Below are 21,736 nucleotides of genomic sequence, written 5' to 3'. Positions count from 1 at the left end.
CCTATCACTCTGACCACCATACTGACAATTGCAAGTCGCCCTAAGCCCTCAATGTGGAAGTCCCATTAGCGAAATGACACATGCCACAACTGCAACAGTTTGCCATCAGAATTTTTAATGACAATAAGCAACTGATGGTTTTTCAAAATTAAACACAACATTACACCCAAGTGACTACGGTAGCCAGCCTTACCATGGAGGTAGCCATCCTTTCCGTGGTGATGCGTTCATGCGCCAACGCCTCCACAAAGGCTCTGCTCATGTTAGCGATGGACTCTGTTGCGTCCATGTATAATAAGACACAGACTGCGGAGAACAGTACAACAGGTGTTTACTCAACGTGGCTCACACTGCAACTGATCTGTACAGATTACTACTCAGTGCTATATACAGGTGTGGTCACTGCCGGTACTGCAGTATACATGAGCTGTAAAACATAGTTCCCCCCTTAAAGGTATATACATTACAAGTACCATAACACTCATTTAACAATTAAATATCAAACTAATTACAATTAACACTTTTAACATGCAACATTAGCTGAAAATAGTCTATTTATATATTCAGTCTTTGGGGAGGCTTCCTGATCCTTTCTGGATAGCGCCTTTCCCGAGTGTCTTGCTCTTGGTGCGGAGGTGATTCTGGCCCCCTGTCATCGGTTGGTTCATCAGCTTTCGATGCTACTGTTTCTGGGGTAGATGCGACCTGTACGTCGGGTTCATCACCAGGTACGTATGGGCGAGGCATGGGGTTGACTTGTTCCTGTGACTCTAGGATCTGGTCAGCATGGCGTCTCATGATGCTCTCCCCAACGTCCACTGTGTACATTAGTGGGCCCTGCCGTGTGCATATCGTTCCTGGCTGCCATTTTTCTGTTCGGTAGTCGCGGGCCAAGACTGGTTGCCCTACATTGAAGCTCCTTGTTGACTTCTCATGGATGTGCTGGAATTGCTTACTCTCAACATCTCTTCGTACGTTTGGTCTGAGCAAATCCAGGCGAGATCTTAACCTTCGGTTAAAGAACATCATGGCTGGGGCCTGGTTGGTGACTGCATGTGTCGCATTCCGGTAGGCGAACAGGAAATTGTCCACCTTGTGCTGCAGTGGAATGTTGTCATTGTACATAGCCTTTATTGCCTTCTTAAAGGTTTGTACGAACCTCTCAGCCAATCCATTTGTGGCTGGATGATACGGGGCGGATGTGTAATGCCTTACCCCATTCTTTTTCAAGAACCTCCGGAACTCTTCGGACACAAACTGTGGTCCGTTGTCGGAGCAAATCTGTTCTGGCAAGCCATTCCTGGCAAAAATGGTCCGTAGGACTGCAATCATTTTCTCCGTGGTGGTGGAGGACATTTTGATGACCTCAGGCCATTTCGAGTGCACATCCACGGCTATTAAAAACATTGAGTCCGTGAATGGACCAGCAAAATCAATATGCACCCGTTGCCATGGAGATGAGGGCCACTCCCATGGGTGTAGAGGGGCCTGTGGTGGTGCATTTTGGACTTTCTGGCATCCTGAGCAGCTCTTGGTCAGGTCCTCGATTTGTTTATTGATTCCTAGCCACCACACATAAGCCCTGGCTAGGCTTTTCATTTTTACCCCTCCCAGATGACCCTCATGAAGCTCATTGAGCACTCTATCCCTTAACTTGGGTGGAATTACCACTCGGGATCCACACATCAAGGTCCCCCGGCACACTGACAGCTGTTCTCTCCTTGTCGAGAATGCTGGCAACAGTGAGTCGCCATGTGCTGGCCACCCCTTCACCGTCAAATCATATACCCGAGACAGTGTCGGGTCATTTCGGGTTTCCTTTTCGATACAAGCGTTAGTTACCGGTAGGTATTCAACTATAGTCGAATGGAATATTTCGACAGGATCCACTGCTGGTGCTTCCTCCGCAGTAGGCAGTGGCAGGCGTGATAGCCCATCAGCATTTCCATGCTGTTTCGTGCCCTTATATTCAATCTCATAGTGGTGCGCCCCTAGAAAAAGTGACCATCTTTGTAGTCGTTGCGCAGTCATCACCGGAACGCCCTTCTTCGGATTAAAAATGGAGACAAGAGGCTGGTGATCAGTCAGCAAGGTGAATTTCTGTCCGTGCAGATAGTGATTGAACTTTTTCACTCCCCACACTAGGCTGAGGGCCTCCCTGTCAATCTGGGCGTAGTTACGCTCGGCTGAGGTTAGTGATCGTGACGCAAAGGCTATTGGCCTCTCTGAGCCGTCCGAGAATTTGTGCGACAGCACCGCTCCAATGCCGTAGGGTGACACATCACATGCCAACCGAATTGGTAATGCCGGGTTGTAATGGGCCAATACCTCTTTCGATGTGATTAGTGTTTTGCTCTTCTGGAAAGCTCGTCTACATTCGTCACTCCACTTCCATGGCACCCCATTTTGCAGTAGGGTGTTCAGTGGGTGTAGTATTGTAGACAAATTTGGCAAGAACTTATGGTAGTAGTTTACCAGCCCGAGGAACGACCTCAGTTGTGACACATTTTCCGGTGCTGGAGCCTTGACTACTGCCTCAATCTTCTCTGGGGACTTATGTAACCCCTCTTTATCGATAACGTGGCCACAATACGAGATCTGTTTTCTAAAAAACTCGCATTTGGGGCGGTTAGCTCGGAGCCCATATTCCTGCAATCTAGTGAGCACCTGCTCCAGGTTGGCAAGGTGATCACTGTCATTTTCGCCCGTGACCAGGATGTCGTCCAAATAACACTGGGTCCCTGGGATCCCTCACAGGACTTGTTCCATTGCCCTCTGCCAAATAGCCGGAGCTGATGTTACCCCGAATACCAGCCGGTTGTATTGGTAGAGACCTTTATGGGTGTTGATTGTGAGGTATTTTTTTGATGCTTCTTCTACCTCCATTTGCAGATACACCTGGGCCAGATCAATCTTAGTGAAGCATTTCCCTCCAGATAGCGAGGCGAAAATATCTTCAATCCGCGGAAGTGGATATTGTACGGTGTGAAGGACCGGGTTCACTGTTACCTTAAAGTCCCCACAGATGCGAACCTTCCTTGGTTCCCCAGGCGTGCTGCTCAGTGACTTTTTCATCACAGGGACGATGGGTGTAGCCCACTCGCTCCAGTCTACCTTGGACAGTACACCTGAACGTTCCAGACTCTCCAGCTCTGCTTTGATGGCTGGGCGGATCGCATAAGGTACCGGTCTGGCCTTAAAAAATTTTGGGCTTGCGTTTTCTTCAATTTTAATCATCGCTGTCATGCCTTTTAGTGTTCCGAGTCCTTGCTGGAACACTTCTTTCGCATCAGTTAGGATCTTTGACAGTCGCCCAGGTGTGACGTCATCATCCTTTTTGTCAGCCACAGTCAGTGCCTGTATGGAATGCCAATCCAGTTGTATTTTCCGGATCCATTCACGTCCCAGTTATGGTGGTCCTCCATCTTGCAATACATACAGGTCTAGTTTTGGTGTTTCCTTACTGTTATATATAACGGTCACCCTTATTTTTCCTTTGGGGTAGACTTTTTGCCCCTTGTACGTCTTCAAAATAATTTTTGTGTCTCTCAAGGGTATGTGTGAGAATAGCCGCTCGTAGTCCCGTCGGTTTATGACTGTTAGGGCTGATCCTGTGTCCAATTCCATTTTTACCTGGACTCCTGCTAACTTGAGAGTGACCCAAATGGTTCGGTGATCCTCCGTTGTGATCACATTATGTAGTTTCAGACAACTCAGTTCCCTGCTTTTGGAGTCGTTATCACTCTTTTGTTCGTCTGAACTATTCTCCGTCATCTTATGTACCTTCTTGTACTTTCCTTTGGTAGGTTTCTTATTGCTGGTTTTCTTTCCCGACCTGCAGACTCGTGCTATGTGTCCTACTTTTCCACACTGTCTGCACACTTTGTCTTTGAACCAGCAATCATTCTGGTCGTGTATTGTTCTGCCGCAGCGATAGCACTTCTCTGTTCCATGTGACATTTCGTTTGTGCCATATTCTTGTGGTCTCTGTTGTATCTCTGCAGCGCACCGTGCTGCTGCTTCATATGATACCGCAATGCTGAAAGCCTTTTCCAGCGTAAGGTCCTTTTCAGATAAAAGCCGTTTCTGGGTTCCTTCACTTTGAAGCCCACACACAAACTTGTCCCTTAAGGTATCTGCCAATCCCGCTCCAAACTGGCAGTGTTTCGATAGTTTGTGCGGTTCTGTTAAATAATCAGCATTGCTTTCATCCTTATGCTGGTTCCGTTTGTGAAACTTGAATCTTTCTGCTATCAGCAGCGGTGTGGGGTTTAAATGTTCCTTTAGTATCGTTACCATGTCTTCAAAACTCTTTTCCATTGGCTTCGTTGGGGTTACTAGATTTCGTAATAAACCATTAAATTTAACAATACCGACACTTTCTTGTCATCTGACACCTCATTTGCCTTGCAGTATACCTCTATTCGTTCGACATATGTAGTCCAATCTTCGACTTCATTGTCAAATGCGGTGATACTGCCACTCTTCGGCATTTTGGGTGTGGTTTAAAATGGCGTCTCCCAATGGCTTAAAATGGCGTCTCCCACGCTTTCCTTCCTCCCCTGCTGCTGCCAACGCCGCTCCCGGCAGTTCTCGTGGCAATGGCGGTGCCCTGTAGGTTTCGCGCGCTTCTCCTGCGCTGCTGCCAACACCGCTCTCGGCGGTCCCCGTGGCAATGGCGGCGCCTCGCGGGTTTCTGCGCGTCTCTCTCTCCCTCTCTCCGACGCTGCTCGGCCCCTGAACACCGGCTGCGCCCTGTGCGCTCTGCCCTCTCTCTCTCTCCCCCGTCGACGCTGCTCGGCCCTTTGCTGTGCCGCTCGGTCTGGCTCTAGCCCACCGCTGTCCGGGAAGGGTCTGCGCACTACCTGTTGCCAGCCCATTTCGCTGGACCACCTCGACTGGAAAGCCAAGCCTGGCTCTCGACAGCCTCCCCCGCAATTCTCGAGTCTCTGCTGGATGACTGGGCGGTTGCCCGTGGTCGACGCCCATGTCTCTGGCCTTGACCTCCAATCCACTGATCTCCAGGAACGAATCCCCGGAAGGTGATGCAGAGTTGCAGGTAGGTTCGAACCTGCCTCGTCGCCAATGTTGCGTCCGTGTATAATAAGACACAGACTGCGGAGAACGGTACAACAGGTGTTTACTCAACGTGGCTCACACTGCAACTGATCTGTACAGATTACTACTCAGTGCTATATACAGGTGTGGTCACTGCCGGTACTGCAGTATACATGAGCTGTAAAACATAGTTCCCCCCTTAAAGGTATATACATTATAGACTCCTCCATTCGCTCCACACTCGCAGCAACCCTGGAGACAAAACCTGCCAGAGACTCCTGCATCTGTTCCTGGAGTTCCAGCACCGCTCTCCTTCAGGATGGACCTGGAGGCACAGGTTCGACATGCAGCGGAGCCGAGCTGGGAGCGTCCTGCGCCCTCCGACGAGGACTCTCCCCTGCTGTCCCTGTCTCCACTATCTGCTGATGCTCACTTGTGAGCTGTGATACACCAGGTGACAACTCTGCTCTATGTCCCGAAGGTCCCACCGAGGTGTGAGTGTCTGCGCTGGTGCAGGGTGCGCTTAATTCTGCTGACGGAGCGCCCTCAGAGGTTGCAGCTTCCTCTGAGGAGTCTGGAAGCTCAGGCTCTTCCTCCTGGACGTGGGGACGAGGGCTGTCGATGGTCCTGTGGGGGAGTAAAGGAAAGAGTTAGAGATGTGAGGTAAAGGTTGCATGCACATTGAATTGTGCAGATGATCATAAGTCAATCTGTTAGAGCATCAGATTCATTATCAGTCACTCATGCAATGTCAATGAGAGAGATGCCAAACTCTTCTATCACCAGCTTGCTGTGATGTGCCCGTCTGTCCATCCCCCACTTGGGAATCCTCCTCGATCCCGGCAATTTCCAGGGCCGCCTCCTCCGAGGTGGTGAGCTGGGCTGCTGAGGGTGTCCCTCCTCCTGTTCTCGCTCTTTCCCTCTTATTGTGGGCTCTCTTTACCTGCAATGAGGGACACAAGTGGAGTTTGAGTGAGAATGAAGGAGTGAGTGTAGAGAATCCATAGCATAGATGCTTAGAAGGAGACAAAGGGTGTTGTAAGTTGTTGTCATTGCGTCACAGTGATAGGGAGTGTGAGGGCTGCATGGTCGAATAGTTAAGTGAATGTGACCATAGAGAGAGGGAATGGGTAAGGGTGCAGGAATGTCAGTGTCAAGTGGGATGTGGAGGAAGAGGTTGGCAAAGCTGAGTGCTGGTGAGGAGAGGCGATGGGGATGAGATTGAGAGTGATGGGAAAGTCATACTCACTTTTCCTGTGCGGAGAAGGTCACGAAACCTCTTCCTGCACTGCAGCCAGGTTCTGCGGCACATAGAGATGGCATTGACCTCCTGGGCCATTTGCAGCCACACAGCTTTAATCTGTTGTGGTGGCTTTTTTCTCCCTGAGGAAGGGAAGAGCACCTCCTTATTAGATCTTGCTCCCTGCACCAGAGTTTGGAGGGAGGGCTCATCAAAGCGAGGTGCACACTTCTGCTTGCTGGTGGACATGGTCGGTAAATGAAGCCCTTCATACAATGTCCAAAGCGTTTCCAGTCTCCAGAAGAAGCAAGGCTGCTTGCAGGCCTTAAATCCAGCAGCACTGATGACGTCACCAGAGGTGACTTTCAGGATGGAAAGACTAATTGGGCCAGGGGTTCCCACACGCTGGAAATCAATTGCCCAATTAGGGGAAAATCGCATATTTTTCCACATCTAATTGGAGTCGGGTGGCTAACACGAAAAGCGGCTGACACGCCCTCAGCCCGCACCAATGGCAAAATCGAACCCTATGCCTCTATTAATAAAGCCATGGATCCCATATGCTTTTTTAACGGCCTCCTCAATTGTGGTGCCACCTTTAAAGATTTATGTACATACACCTCTCTGTTCCTGAAGATGCTGATTCTCAGTGATATATGGTCCCACAGGTGCTAGTAACACTCTCATGTGCCCATTATTTATGTGTCAACCAAGGCAGCGGGTGTTCGAGGGTTATTTAACTGCTTAATTCTGCTGACGGAGCACCCTCAGAGGTTGCAGCTTCCTCTGAGGAGTCTGGAAGCTCAGGCTCTTCCTCCTGGACAGTGGGGCCGGGGGCCGTCGATGGTCCTGTAGGGGAGTAAAGGAAAGAGTTAGAGATGTGAGGTAAAAGTTGCATGCACATTGAATTGTGCAGATGATCATAAGTCAATCTATTAGAGCATCAGATTCATTATCAGTCACTCATGCAATGTCAATGAGAGAGATGCCAAACTCTTCTGTCACCAGCTTGCTGTGATGCGTCCGCCTGTCCGTCCCCCACTTGGTAATCCTCCTTGATCCCGACAATTTCCAGGGCCGCCTCCTCCGAGGTGGTGAGCTGGGCTGCTGAGGGTGTCCCTCCTCCTGTCCTTGCTCTTTCCCTCTTATTGTGGGCTCTCTTTACCTGCAATGAGGGACACAAGTGGAGTTTGAGTGAGAATGAAGGAGTGAGTGTAGAGAATGCATAGCATAGATGCTTAGAAGGAGACAAAGGGCCCTCCCTGTGTGTTGTAAGTTGTTGTCATTGCGTCACAGTGATAGGGAGAGAAAGAAAAACTGTCAGCGAGGGAGAGACAGAGACAAAGAGAGAGAGAGACAAAAAGAGAGAGACAGAGAAAGTCAGAGAGAGAGACGGAGAGACAGAGAGAGAAAGAGAGAGAGAGAGACAGAGTGCCAAAGAGAGAGACAGAGAGAGATAGAGCATCAAAGTCAGGAGAGATAGAGAGAGAAAAAACACGGGTTTGCGATATTTTCCCCTACTATTACTGCTCTATTATTTTTACATTTCTCTGAAAATTCGCCTACAGATTTGCTCCTCTATCTCCTTCTCACTATTTGGGGGTCTTATAGTAAACACCCAGCAATGTAACAGCTCCTTTTCTGTTCTTTAAACAAACAGATTCAGTCTTTGAACCCTCTAGTGTATCATCCCTCTGTTTGAACTGTAATGCTATCCTTGATCAATACTGCAACCCCCCCCCCGCCGCCCCCGCCACCCACCCCAGCTCCTGTCTCTTTCCTTCACTATCGCTCCTGCATATATTGTAGCCGCGAATGTTTGGTTCCCACGTTTAGGTCAGGTCTCCGTGATAGCCACTATATCATAAGCAGTGTTTCCTGTAATTTTTTTCTGGGTGCGGGGCGCGGCCCCTTTAAGTGGCTGCCCAGCCCATTCAAATTTCCGCGCACATGCGGTTATTCCCATTGAAAAGCCGCTGAGCGGCCCGCGCGGGACCTCCAGACCGCTGCGAGGCCGCGTGGCCGCTCAGCTTAACGGGAACATTGATCACAATCCCAAGTGGCAACTTGCGCCTGTAGCTCGTCAGCCTTCTTTGTAAAACACTCCTCGCATTAACACTCCTGCATTCCAGCACCATGCTAGCCTGCTTTGGTTTTTTTTTACTCCATCTAATTCCTGCTCTTTCTTCTTTGCTCTGTTGCTGTTTGTCCCTCCCTGGTTCTCTGTGCACCTCGTCTCTCCTCCCTGCAGCTGCCCCCACCTCCCTGCCAGCTGCATTGATACTGAAACCACTGAACGCAAGCTGTGGCCTCACACTAGACTGGTGTGTGTCAGGGCACCACATCCCCCTCAGTACCGGACAGCAGCCACGGAGTCAGAACTAGGGAAAGTGTAAGAGAGAGGCAGAGAACAGAGACAGAGAAGGAGAGAAATAGCAGCAGAGAATGCGGGAAACACTCAGCAGGTCAGGCAGCATCTGTGGAGAGAGAAACAGAGTTTAACGTTTCAGGTCTGTGACCCTTCGTCAGAACTGGAAAATGTTAGTGATGTTGCAGGTTTTAAGCGAGTGCAGATGCAGGGAAAGAGGGGGCGGAGGGGAGGAAAGAAGAAAAGGGAAGGTCTGTGATCGGGTGGAAGGCAGGAGAGATTAAAAGACAAAAGGGATGATGGTGCAAGGTGAAAGGAGATGGTAACGGGACAAGTTAAGAAACAAAAGATGGGTCCCATTCAATGTTCCCGCTAAACTGCGCAGCCGCGCTGTACTCTGCAAGGTCCCATGCAGGCCACTCCCGGCTTTTGCACAGGCGCAGAAATTTAAAGGGACCGCGCATTAAAAGAAACAGGCTGCACAGCACAAAGCGCAGCTAACAGGGGACAGTGGCTTTTTTGCTGCCCCATTACCATCTCCTTTCGCCTTGCACCATCATCCCTTTTGTCTTTTAATCTCTCCTACCTTCCAGCCTATCACAGACCTTCCCTTTGTTCTTTCCTTTCCTCCCCCCTTTCCCTGACTCTGTACTTGCTTAAAAACCTGTTACATCTCTAACATTTCCAGTTCTGAGGACATGTCATCGACCTGAAACGTTAACTCTGTTTCTCTCTCCACAGATGCTGCCTGACCTGCTGAGTATTTCCGGCATTCTCTGTTTCTATTTCAGATTTCCAGCATCTGCAGTATTTTGCTTTTGTTTCAGAGAGGAGAGAGGCAGGTTACAGAGGGCGAGGAGACAAGAGTGGAAGAGAGGGGTTACCAAGAGAGAAAGAGGAAACAGAGAAGGAGACAGCGAGGAAGAGAGAGGTTACAGAGATAGAAAGAGAGGAGACAGGAAGGGAAAGAGAGGTTACAGAAATAGAGAAGAGGGGAGACAAGACAGAGAGGGAGCGACAGAGGGAGAGACTGAGGGAGAGACTGAGGGAGAGACTGAGGGAGAGATTGAGGGAGAGACAGCGAGAAGGAGAGCAGAAGAGGCAGAGTGAGGGAGAGAGAGAGGGAGAGACTGGGGAAAGAGAGAGGGAGAGGCAGAAGGAGAGACAGAGGGAGATAGAAAGAGAGAGACAGAGGGAGAGACAGAGGGCGAGAGAGAGACAGAGAGAAAAACAGAGGGAGAGACAAAGAGAGTGAGGGACAGAGAGGGGAGAGCGAGGGAGAGAGAAGGAGAGCAAGAAGGAGAGAGAGAGAGAAAGAGATTCTGAGCAAACAGGCCGGAGGCTAGCGAGACGGATAATTTCAAAAACTAATTGGATTAAACCATTGCTGCATTTCCTGTGTTAAGACTTTTAGCTGTTAAAAGGAAATGGATAAATATTTGAAAAAGAAAAGAATTAAAGGGTTGGGGTAAAGGGATTAAGTGGCGAGCTCTTTCAGAGAACTGGCACACACACAGATGGCCTCCTTCTGAGCTGTATAATCCATAATTCCTTTTACCATCAGCGATTGACCCTTAGCTACCCTCTTACGTTGCCAGGCAAGCTATTCAGTTGTATGGATGGCACAACTCCACCTTCTTAAGGGGTAACTAGGGATGGGACAGTTGATGCTGGCCTTGCCAGTGACACCCACATTTATTGCCCATCCCTAGTTACCCTCGATGATGATAGGATTTCATCTCAACTCAGAGAGGGGTTGTCTTAACAAAACTGGAGGGTGGGCTTTATTTATTGAATTCGATTTCAGAAATTCAGCCATCAAACAAGAAGCTAAACGCCGCAGATGCTGGAAATCTGAAATAAAGACAGGAAGTTCTGGAAGTGCTCAGAACCCACGTGGAGAGGGGCAAGTTAGGCTTAACATTTCACGGCGATGACCTTTCGTGTTGTTATCTCAGAACGCACTGTGGTGGGATTTTCTTTTTTTATTCATTCTCGGAATGTGGGCGTCGCTGGCAAGGCCAGCATTTATTGCCCATCCCTAATTGTCTTTGAGAAGGTGGTGGTGAGCCGCCTTCTTGAACCGCTGCAGTCCGTGTGGTGAAGGTGCTCCCACAGTGCTGTTAGGGAGGGAGTTCCAGGATTTTCACCCAGCGACGATGAAGGATCGGCGATATATTTCCAAGTCAGGATGGTGTGTGACTTGGAGGGGAACTTGGAGGTGATGGTGTTCCCATGCGCCTGCTGCCCTTTTCCTTCTAGGTGGTAGAGGTTGTCGGTTTGGGAGGTACTGCCGAAGAAGCCTTGGCGAGTTGCTGCAGTGCATCTTGTAGATGGTACACACTGCAGCCACGGTGCGCCGGTGGTGGAGGGAGTGAATGTTTAAGGTGGTGGATGAGGTGCCAATCAAGCGGGCTGCTTTGTCCTGAATGGTGTCGAGCTTCTTAAGTGTTGTTGGAGCTGCACTCATCCAGGCAAGTGGAGAGTATTCCATCACACTCATGACTTGTGCCTTGTAGATGGTGGAAAGGCTTTGGGGAGTCAGGAGGTGAGACACTCACCGCAGAATACCCAGCCTCTGACCTGCTCTTATAGCCACAGTATTTATGTGGCCGGTCCAGTTAAGTCTCTGGTCAATGGTGACCCCCAGGATGTTGATGGTGGGGGATTTGGTGATTGTAATTTGAACCCAGGTTATGAGCTAGGATAGCCAACTCTCCAGGATTGGCCTGGAGTCTCCAGGAATTGAAGATTAATCTTCAGGACACTGCAGCAAAGCAAAAATAGTAAACAAAACAAAATGTTTCTTTTCATTTTCTCGGAACACTTCTGTTTATTAGTTATGAAAAATATTAGAGACGAGGAAAGGCTGACTGACCGACAGTCAGGAATCATCCAATCGGGTGATGAGGAGCCTGTTCGCTTTCCGATTGGCTAGGAAGGCGGGGCATCGTGCAGATTGACGGGTCGGGCGACCAATGGCGGGAGTGTGAGGGCGGGGCAATTGGAGGCGGGAGGTCATGTGACAAAACCTCCAGGAATACGTCCACCCAGAGTTGGTGACCTTATTTTGACATCACCATAACCACCGCCCTACCACTTCCTCTCTCTCAACGCCACCTGGAGTCCCTTTCCTCTAGTGTTCTTGCTTTCCCAACCCCATCACCATGGTTACTATCACCGGGTCAAACCACTCGCAGAAGCAACCAATTTGGCTGAGCGGTACATAGGAAAATAGGAACTTAGGAACAGGAGGAGGCCATTCTCCCTCTCGAGCCTGTTCCGCCATTGAGCCCACAATCCAGGCTGACACTCCCAGTGCAGTGCTGAGGGAGTGCTGCACTGTTGGAGGTGCCCGCATCCCATGAGTGAATAAAAGAAAATTCAATGAGATCATGGCTGATCTGTATCTTACCTCCTGCAAGCAGTACGTTAATTGACCTATAAGGACGGGTGCATTGCTAGATCTGGTTATGGAAAGAAAGACTTGCATTTCTATTGATCCTTTCATGACCTCAGGACGTCCCAAAGCGCTTTACAGCCAATGAAGTACTTTTTAGAAGTGGAATCACTGTTGTAATGTAGGGAACGCGGCAGCCAATTTGCGCATAGCAAGCCCCCACAAACAGCAATGTGATAATGACCGGATCAGATCACTATTTTTTCAGTGCTGTTAAATATTGGCCCCAGGACACCGGGGAGAACTCCCCTGCTCTTCTTCGAAATAGTGGCTGAGAGAGCAGACAGGGCCTTGGTTTAATGTCTCATCCGAAAGACAGCACCTCCGACAGTGCAGCACTCCCTCAGCACCGCACTGGGAGTGTCGGCCTGGATTATGTGCTCAAAGTCTCTGGAGTGAGACTCGAACCCACGACCTTCTGGCTCAGAGGTGCGACCAGTATGGAGTGATGAAATATACTGGGTAGCTGAGCCATATGTGGGTGAGCGCCTTGGGAGTGGTGAAAGTTTAGTCGGGGTAATTACAGGCCAGTTAGCTTAACATCTGCGGTGGGGATAGTTTTAGAAAGTCTAATTAACAATGAAATGACTGTACCGGCAAATTCACTTAAAGAATAAAACAATAAAATGTTTAAGAGAATTAAATCTTCTTGCACAGATCGCTTTTTCTACCTTTCCCCAGGCTAGCTGTCCCTGTTAAATGAATAACTGTTATCAGAATAAAACATTTAAATTAATTGCAAATTTCATGGATTTATTAATTTAAGTGTTGTACTATCTCACTAAAGCTGGTGTGTTAAAGCCTGATCAGCATCTTCAGCTCCTTTTACAAGTGTTTATGTCCAGATGTGAAAGTTGGTGAAGTTTCAGAGTCTGTTTGGACGGCAGCTGTTGGCAATGATTCTGCGGTTTGCCATTTACCCCTCCTCTGGACCTTTACGTGTCCCATTGCCATCTCCTTTTGCCTCGCACCACCATCCCATTTGTCATTTAATCTCTCCTGCCTTCTGCCCTATCACCCCCTTGTCCCCTGTCCCCCTGTTCCCTGGCTCTGTGCTTGCTGTTAAATCTCTAACATTTTACAGTTCTGATGAAAGGTCACTGACCTGAAATGTTAACTTTAATGCGAAATAGTTCAGCCATGACTCAGAGGGCAGCGCTCTCGCCTCTGAGTCAGAAGGTTGTAGATTCAAGCCCCACTCCAGAGACGTGAGCACATAAAGGTAGGCTGACACTCCAGTGCAGTGCTGAGGGAGTGCTGCACTGTCGGAGGTGCCGTCTTTTGGATGAGACGTTAAACCGAAGCCCCGTCTGCCCGCTCAGGTGGACGTAAAAGATCCCACGGCACAATTTCGAAGAAGAGCAGGGGAGTTCTCCCCAGTGTCCTGGCCAATATTTATCCCTCAACCAACATCACTAAAACAGTAATACAAAAGCAAAATACTGCGGGTGCAGGAAATCTGAAATAAAAACAGAAAATGCTGGAAATACTCAGCAGGTCAGGTCAGACAGCATCTGTGGAGAGAGAAGCAGAAACGTTAACTCTGTTTCTCTCTCCAAAGATGCTGCCTGACCTGACCTGCTGAGTATTTCCAGCATTTTCTGTTTTTATCACTAAAACAGATTGACGTAAGAAAACTACTAGGCACTTGGTCTAAGCGTTAAACAAAGCTTTAATCAACTGTTTTACAACGTGGAGGTCCAGTTGTGTCCTTCACTAGTTCCTGTTAAGAATATCCTGCGCAAGCTGGGCCTGTGCCCGAGTATTTATACTCTCCCTGGACAGCGCCACCCGTAGGCCGCTCAGTATTATTTCATAAGTCTTTCTTTCATGAATGACTGATTCATGTCACAGATGATCTGGGCATTGTCACATTGCTGTTTGTGGGATCTTGCTGTGCGCAAATTGAACTGCCGCGTTTCCTACATTACAACAGTGACTATACTTCAAAAAATGTACTTCATTGGCTCTGATGAGCTTTGGACGTCCTGAGGATGTGAAAGAGGCTGTAGAAATACAAGTCTTTCTTTTCTTTCTGACGATAGGTCATCGACCTGAAACGTTAACTCTGTTTCTCTCTCCTCAGATGCTGCCTGACCTGCTGAGTGTTTCCAGCATTTTCTGTTTTTATTTCATCAACTGAGGACCCATTTTAAATGCGCACAGCAGTCCGCGCACCCAAACCCCCCCACACACACGATCTTTTTTTAAAGGGGCACAACTAATAAAAGAAATTTAAACAAAAACAATAAAGAAAACTTAAAAGAGATGGTAATGGGACAAGTAATGATGATGCAGTGCATTCTGATGGGTCATTAAGAAGAGGCATTCTTTTGAAATCTGTTTCCTTTTCCATTAACAGGTCCTAGAGAGATGTGGCCCGTCAGTGGGGGGGGGCGGGGGTTCACTCTAGCTTCACGGCCTCTCCTCCGTGGCCTTGTCCGCGCCCAGGCGGTCCTGGGGAAGGAGTGCGCGGTGTCCGCCTGCAATGGTCCCTCTCATTTTTTTCTGGGTGCGCAGCCCCTTTAATCGGCCGCACGGCCCGTTCAAATTTCCGCGTACGTGCGGTTATTCCATTTAAAAGCCGTTGAGCCATCCCGCACGGGAACCTCCAGGCCGCAGCGTGGCCGCCCAGCTTATTGGGAACATTGTCTGCCCGTACACTTGAGGCTTTCTGTGAGCTTTGGGCTGTTTCACTACGCTAATGGCGCTATATAAATTTAAATTGTAGACGTTGTAACCAGTGATTCCTCTTGGGAGCAGAGTGCACGTGTGCGCTTGAGGAAATCGGGCAAGGACAGGGTTGGGCTCAGCTGTGATGCTTCATGCAGTCAAATAGCCAGATTGCCTAAACCGTGGCCACTTGGGTGAGGTACTAGGGGGCTGCCGGCATCTGTGGGACCGGATCCCCAACAAGGAGAGGAGAGGACGGAACAAGGAAAAAGCGACTGGAGAAAGTGGGGTTGTTCTGCTTAGAGCAGAGAAGGCTAAGGGGAGATTTAATAGAGGTGTTCAAAATCATGAATGGTTTTAATGGAGTAAATAAGGAGAAACTGTTTCCACCGGCAGGAGGGTCAGTAAGCAGAGGACACAGATTTAAGATAATCAGCAAAAGAACCAGAGGGGAGATGAGATGAGGAAATGTTTTTTACGCAGTGAGTTGTTGTGATCTGGAATGCGCTGCCTGAAAGGGCGGTGGAAGCAGATTCAATAGTAACTTTCAAAAGGGAATTGGATAAATACTTGAAAAAGAGAAATTAGCTGGGCTGTGGGGAAAGAGCAGGGGGAGTGGGACTAATTGGAGAGCTCTTTCAAAGAGCAGGCACAGGCACGATGGGCCGAATGGCCTCCCTCTGTGTTGTATGATTGTATGATTCTATGAAGGTGACACTCAAAGCGCAGTCTGGCAAGTGTGTAGAATATACCTCATTAAATATACAAGAGGCCGCACTTGTTCCTGTTAATACACTCTGACCACAGCTAGGAGCCAATGCTGACATCCTTGCTTTAAGGCTGTGGCCCGGGCTCCCTCCAGCTCTGTTTGACAGGGCTGATCAATTTTCTCCAGCTAACTCAGCAACTCAGGACTGGAGCCAGCAGGATGCTGCACAGACGCACACAACAGTTCTCAGTCCCCTGAAGGACACCTGCCCTCCTCGTTCCTTCTCGATGGAGCGCACATTCCTCTGGTGAGTCCTGCCTTATGTTCAGTATCCTCTATGTATTATTTACCAGGGCCCGTTCTGTGAGCGTGTTGTGTGCACAGCCTGTGTCCTTGCTACTAAGTGTAGGTCGCTCCTTGTGTGAAGTTTTAACTCCGCGCTCCGTCACTTTGCACCGAGGTAGCGATACGCTCCCGCGCAGTGCACAGTCCCATAAATATTTCAAAGTGCGTCCGGGAGACTTCGACAGGTCCAGATGAAGAATTATAAAGGGAGTTAATTGAGCGGATCGCGTACAGTTTGTGCACATTGTACAGGGGAGTCCAGGAGGTTTGTTAATGGAGAATGATCATTAGCTAGTATATTAATGAGCTGGGCACAGCACCAGCAGACCGCTGGCATGCTCCCCTACACTGCCAGATAAACGGGAACTCTAGGAGGTACGGTAGATGCCTCGACTGGTGCTTTAAGGGCTAATCAGCATGAGGTTTCCCTTCCATTCTCCCCACCCCTCCCGGCCCCCCCATTCCCTAGGGGTTCCCCGCCCAGTCCAGGATAGAGACTCGCTGATACAGGCAGCACTTCAAGGACAAGGAGTGGAACTGCTCGCTCGCACACACCAGCTGCTAAAGTGTGGGATGGTGCCAGGCATTAATGGCCACATCCAGAATTCCCAGTCCGATATCCAGAATTCCCACTCCAATATCCAGAATTCCCAGTCCGATATCCAGAATTCCCACTCCAATATCCAGAATTCCCAGTCCGATATCCAGAATTCCCACTCCGATATCCAGATTACCCACTCTGATATCCAGGATTCCCACTCTGATATCCAGAATTCCCACTCCAATATCCATATTCCCACTCTGATATCCAGGATTCCCACACCATTATCTATAATTCCCACAGTTATCCAGAATTCCTACTGCGCTGTCCAATATCCAGCATTCCCACACCGTTATGCAGAATTCTCACTCCGACATCCAGAACTCCCAGTCCACTATCCAGAATTCCCACTCTGCCATCCAGCATTTCCTGATTTGTAGTCCGTGGCTCAGTGGGTAGCACTCTCTCGCCTCTGAGTCAGAAGGTTGTGGGTTCATAGTCCCACTCCAGAAACTTGAGCACAAAATCCAGGCTGATACTCCCAATGCAGTACTGAGGGAGCGCTGCACTGTCGGAGGGGCAGTACTGAGGGAGCGCTGCACTGTCAGAGAGGCAGTACTGAGGGAGCGCTGCACTGTCGGAGGGGCAGTACTGAGGGAGCGCTGCACTGTCGGAGGGGCAGTACTGAGGGAGCGCTGCACTGTCGGAGGGGCAGTACTGAGGGAGCGCAGCACTGTCAGAGAGGCAGTACTGAGGGAGCGCTGCACTGTCAGAGGGGCAGTACTGAGGGAGCGCTGCACTGTCGGAGGGGCAGTACTGAGGGAGTGCTGCACTGTCGGAGAGGCAGTACTGAGGGAGCGCTGCACTGTCGGAGGGGCAGTACTGAGGGACCGCTGCACTGTCGGAGGGGCAGTACTGAGGGAGCGCTGCACTGTCAGAGAGGCAGTACTGAGGGAGCGCTGCACTGTCAGAGGGGCAGTACTGAGGGAGCGCTGCACTGTCGGAGGGGCAGTACTGAGGGAGCGCTGCACTGTCGGAGGGGCAGTACTGAGGGAGCGCTGCACTGTCGGAGGGGCAGTACTGAGGGAGCGCTGCACTGTCGGAGGGGCAGTACTGAGGGAGTGCTGCACTGTCGGAGAGGCAGTACTGAGGGAGTGCTGCACTGTCGGAGGGGCAGTACTGAGGGAGCGCTGCACTGTCGGAGGGGCAGTACTGAGGGAGCGCTGCACTGTCAGAGGGGCAGTACTGAGGGAGCGCTGCACTGTCGAAGGTGGTGCCTTTTGGATGAGATGTTAAACCGAGGCCCTGTCTGCCCCCTCGGGTGGACATAAAGGTTCTCACAGCCAGTATTTCAAAGAAGAGCAGGGGTATTATCCCCGGTGTCCTGGCCAATATTTATACCTCTACCAACATCACTAAAACAGATTATCTGGTCATTATCTTGCTGTTTGTGGGAGCTTGCTGAGCGCAATTTAGCTGCCTCATTTTCTACATTACAAAAGTGCTTAATTGGCTGTAAAGTGCTTTGGGATGTCCTGAGGTCATAAGAGGCGCTATAGAAATGCAAGTTATGAGGGGGTGTAGAGGAAATTTATTAGAATGGTACCAGGAATGAGGGACTTCAGTTAGGTGGAGAGGCTGGAGAAGCTGGGGTTGTTCTCCTCGGAGCAGTGAAGGTTAAGGGGAGATTTAATAGAGGCGTTCAAAATCATGAAGGTATTTGATAGAGTAAATAAGGAGAAACTGTTTCCAGTGGCAGGAGGGTTGGTAACCAGAGGACACAGATTTAATGTGATTGGCAAAAGAACCAGAGGTGAGATGAGGAGAATTGTTTTTCCGCAGCGAGTTGTTGTGATTTGGAACGCCCTGCCTGAAAGGGCGGTGGAAGCAGATTCAACAGTAACTTTCAAAAGAGAATTGGATAAATACTTGAAGTGGAAAAATTTGCAGGGCTCTGGGGAAAGAGCAAGGGGGGAGTGGGACTAATTGTAGAGCTCTTTCAAAGAGCCGGCACAGGCACGATGGGCCAAATGGCCTCCTTCTGTGTTAACTTGCGCCAAGTTCCATTCACCCATCACCCCCTGTGCTCGCTGACCTACATTGGCTCCCGGTTAAGCAATGCCTCGATTTTAAAATTTTCATCCTTGTTTTCAAATCCCTCCATGGCCTCGCCCCTCCTTATCTCTGTAACCTCATCCAGCCCTTTAATCCCCTTAGATCTCAGCGCTCCGCTTATTCTGACCTTCTGAACATCCCCGAATTTAATCACTCCACTATTGGCGGCCGTGCCTTCAGCTGCCTGGGCCCTAAGCTCTGGAATCCCCTGTCTAAACCTCTCCGCCTCTCCACCTATCTCTCCTCCTTTAAGACGCTCCTTTAAACCTCCAAGTTAAATACAAGTTGTTGTCTTGTTATTTTGGGGACATGTGCAACCTTTTCCAATCCTGTTATTGTTTCAGATCGCGGTGCGTCCGGAAGTGTGGACCATTGCCGATGGCGTCCACCAGGCCCAATGTGCGTAAGTACCCGCTCCGCCAGCGGAGACCGTGGTGGGGGGAGGGGCGGGGTGCGCAGATTGACAGACTCGCGAGAGAGCGAAGCAGGGCCTCGCTGGGTGTGAGCGCGGGGACGACAACAGTGCAGTGACCCCCCCACCTCCCCCGAACAGGAACCTGCCCCCGCCTGGAGGGGAGCTTCGCGGGGGCGAGAAAGTCGCTCAATTTAATGTGTTCAGGCAGTCATAGGAACAGGGGGAGGCCATTCAGCCCCTCGAGCCTGTTACACAGGAACAGGGGGAGGCCATTCAGCCCCTCGAGCCTGTTACACAGGAACAGGGGGTGGCCATTCAGCCCCTCGAGCCTGTTACACAGGAACAGGAGGAGGCCATTCAGCCCGTCGAGCTTGTTACACAGGAACAGCAGGAGGCCATTCAGCCCCTCGAGCCTGTTACACAGGAACAGCAGGAGGCCATTCAGCCCCTCGAGCCTGTTACACAGGAACAGGAGGAGGCCATTCAGCCCCTCAAGTCTTTTACACAGGAACAGGGGGAGGCCATTCAGCCCCTCAAGCCTCTTACACAGGAAGAGGAGGAGGCCATTCAGCCCCTCGAGCCTGTTACACAGGAAGAGGAGGAGGCCATTCAGCCCCTCGAGCCTGTTACACAGGAAGAGGAGGAGGCCCATTCAGACCCTCGAGCCTGTTACACAGGAACAGGAGGAGGCCATTCAGCCCCTCGAGGCTGTTACACAGGAACAGGGGGAGGCCATTCAACCCCTCGAGCCTGTTACACAGGAACAGGAGCAGGCCATTCAGCCCCTCGAGCCAGTTACACAGGAACAGGAGGAGGCCAATCAAACCCTTGAGCCTGTTACACAGGAACAGGAGGAGGCCATTCAACCCCTCGAGCCTGTTACACAGGAACAGGAGGAGGCCAGTAAGCCCCTCGAGCCTGTTACACAGGAAGAGGAGGAGGCCGTTCAGCCCCTCAAGCCTGTTACACAGGAAGAGGAGGAGGCCATTCAGCCCCTCGAGCCTGTTACACAGGAAGAGGAGGAGGCCATTCAGCCCCTCGAGCCTGTTACATAGGAACAGGAGGAGGCCATTCAGCCCCTCGAGCCAGTTACACAGGAACAGGAGGAGGCCATTCAGCCCCTCGAGACAGTTACACGGGAACAGGAGGAGGCCATACAGCCCCTCGAGCCTGTTACACAGGAACAGGAGCAGGCCATTCAGCCCCTCGAGCCAGTTACACAGGAACAGGAGGAGGCCATTCAACCCCTCAAGCCTGTTACACAGGAACAGGAGGAGGCCATTCAGCCCCTCGAGCCAGTTACACAGGAACAGGAGGAGGCCATTCAGCCCCTCGAGCCAGTTACACAGGAACAGGAGGAGGCCATTCAGCCCCTCAAGCCTGTTACATAGGAACAGGAGGGGGCCATTCAGCCCCTCGAGCCAGTTACATGGGAACAGGAGGAGGCCAATCAGCCCCTCGAACCAGTTACACGGGAACAGGAGGGGCCATTCAGCCCCTCGAGCCAGTTACACAGGAACAGGAGGAGGCCATTCAGCCCCTTGAGCCTGTTACACAGCAACAGGAGCAGGCCATTCAGCACCTCGAGCCAGTTACACAGGAACAGGAGGAGGCCAATCAACCCCTCGAGCATGTTACAAAGGAACAGGAGTCGACCATTCAACCCCTCGAGCCTGTTACACAGGAACAGGAGGAGGCCAGTAAGCCCCTCGAGCCTGTTACACAGGAACAGTAGGAGGCCATTCAGCCCCTCGAGCCTGTTACACAGGAACAGGAGGAGGCCATTCAGCCACTCGAGCCTGTTACACAGGAAGAGGAGGAGGCCATTCAGCCCCTCAAGCCTGTTACATAGGAACAGGAGGAGGCCATTCAGCCCCTCGAGCCAGTTACACAGGAACAGGGGGAGGCCATTCAGCCCCTCGAGCCAGTTACACGGGAACAGGAGGAGGCCATTCAGCCCCTCAAGCCTGTTACATAGGAACAGGAGGAGGCCATTCAGCCCCTCGAGCCAGTTTCACAGGAACAGGAGGAGGCCAATCAGCCCCTCAAGCCTGTTACATAGGAACAGGAGGAGGCCATTCAGCCCCTCGAGCCAGTTACACAGGAACAGGAGGAGCCCATTCAGCCCCTCGAGCCAGTTACACGGGAACAGGAGGAGGCCATTCAGCTCCTCGAGCCTGTTACACAGGAATAGGAGCAGGCCATTCAGCCCCTCGAGCCAGTTACACAGGAACAGGAGGAGGCCAATCAACCCCTCGATCCTGTTACACAGGAAGCGGAGGAGGCCATTCAGCCCCTCAAGCCTGTTACATAGGAACAGGAGGAGGCCATTCAGACCCTCGAGCCAGTTACACAGGAACAGGAGGAGGCCATTCAGCCCCTCGAGTCTTTTACACAGGAACAGGGGGAGGCCATTCAGCCCCTCAATCCTCTTACACAGGAAGAGGAGGAGGCCATTCAGCCCCTCGAGCCTGTTACACAGGAAGAGGAGGAGGCCATTCAGCCCCTCGAGCCTGTTACACAGGAAGAGGAGGAGGCCCATTCAGACCCTCGAGCCTGTTACACAGGAACAGGAGGAGGACCATTCAGCCCCTCGAGCCTGTTACACAGGAACAGGAGGAGGCCATTTAGCCCCTCGAGCCTGTTACACAGGATGAGGAGGAGGCCATTCAGCCCCTCAAGCCTGTTACACAGGAACAGGAGGAGGCCATTCAGCACCTCGAGCCTGTTACAAAGGAACAGGAGGAGGCCATTCAGCCCCTCGAGCCTGTTACACAGGAACAGGAGGAGGCCATTCAGCCCCTCGAGCCTG

General features: G+C 50.8%; 1 protein-coding gene across 1 annotated transcript in view; it reads left to right on the top strand.

The window, feature by feature from the left end:
- Positions 1 to 17,644: 17,644 nt before the first annotated feature.
- LOC147120596 (1-phosphatidylinositol 4,5-bisphosphate phosphodiesterase delta-4-like) overlaps positions 17,645 to 21,736 on the top strand; it is a 48,046-nt gene continuing 43,954 nt past the window's right edge. Inside the window, 1 exon segment of the mRNA XM_085986724.1 lies at positions 17,645 to 18,912. Coding sequence (XP_085842850.1) covers positions 18,819 to 18,912 — 94 coding nt within the window. The 5' untranslated portion in view covers positions 17,645 to 18,818.

Source organism: Somniosus microcephalus, chromosome 4 (genome assembly GCF_052327205.1).
Source record: "Somniosus microcephalus isolate GS21.2 chromosome 4, FLI_Smic_1.0, whole genome shotgun sequence".
NCBI lineage: Eukaryota > Metazoa > Chordata > Chondrichthyes > Squaliformes > Somniosidae > Somniosus > Somniosus microcephalus.
The sequence above is the reverse complement of the archived record's forward strand: the minus strand, read 5'-3'. Positions and strand labels throughout refer to the sequence as shown.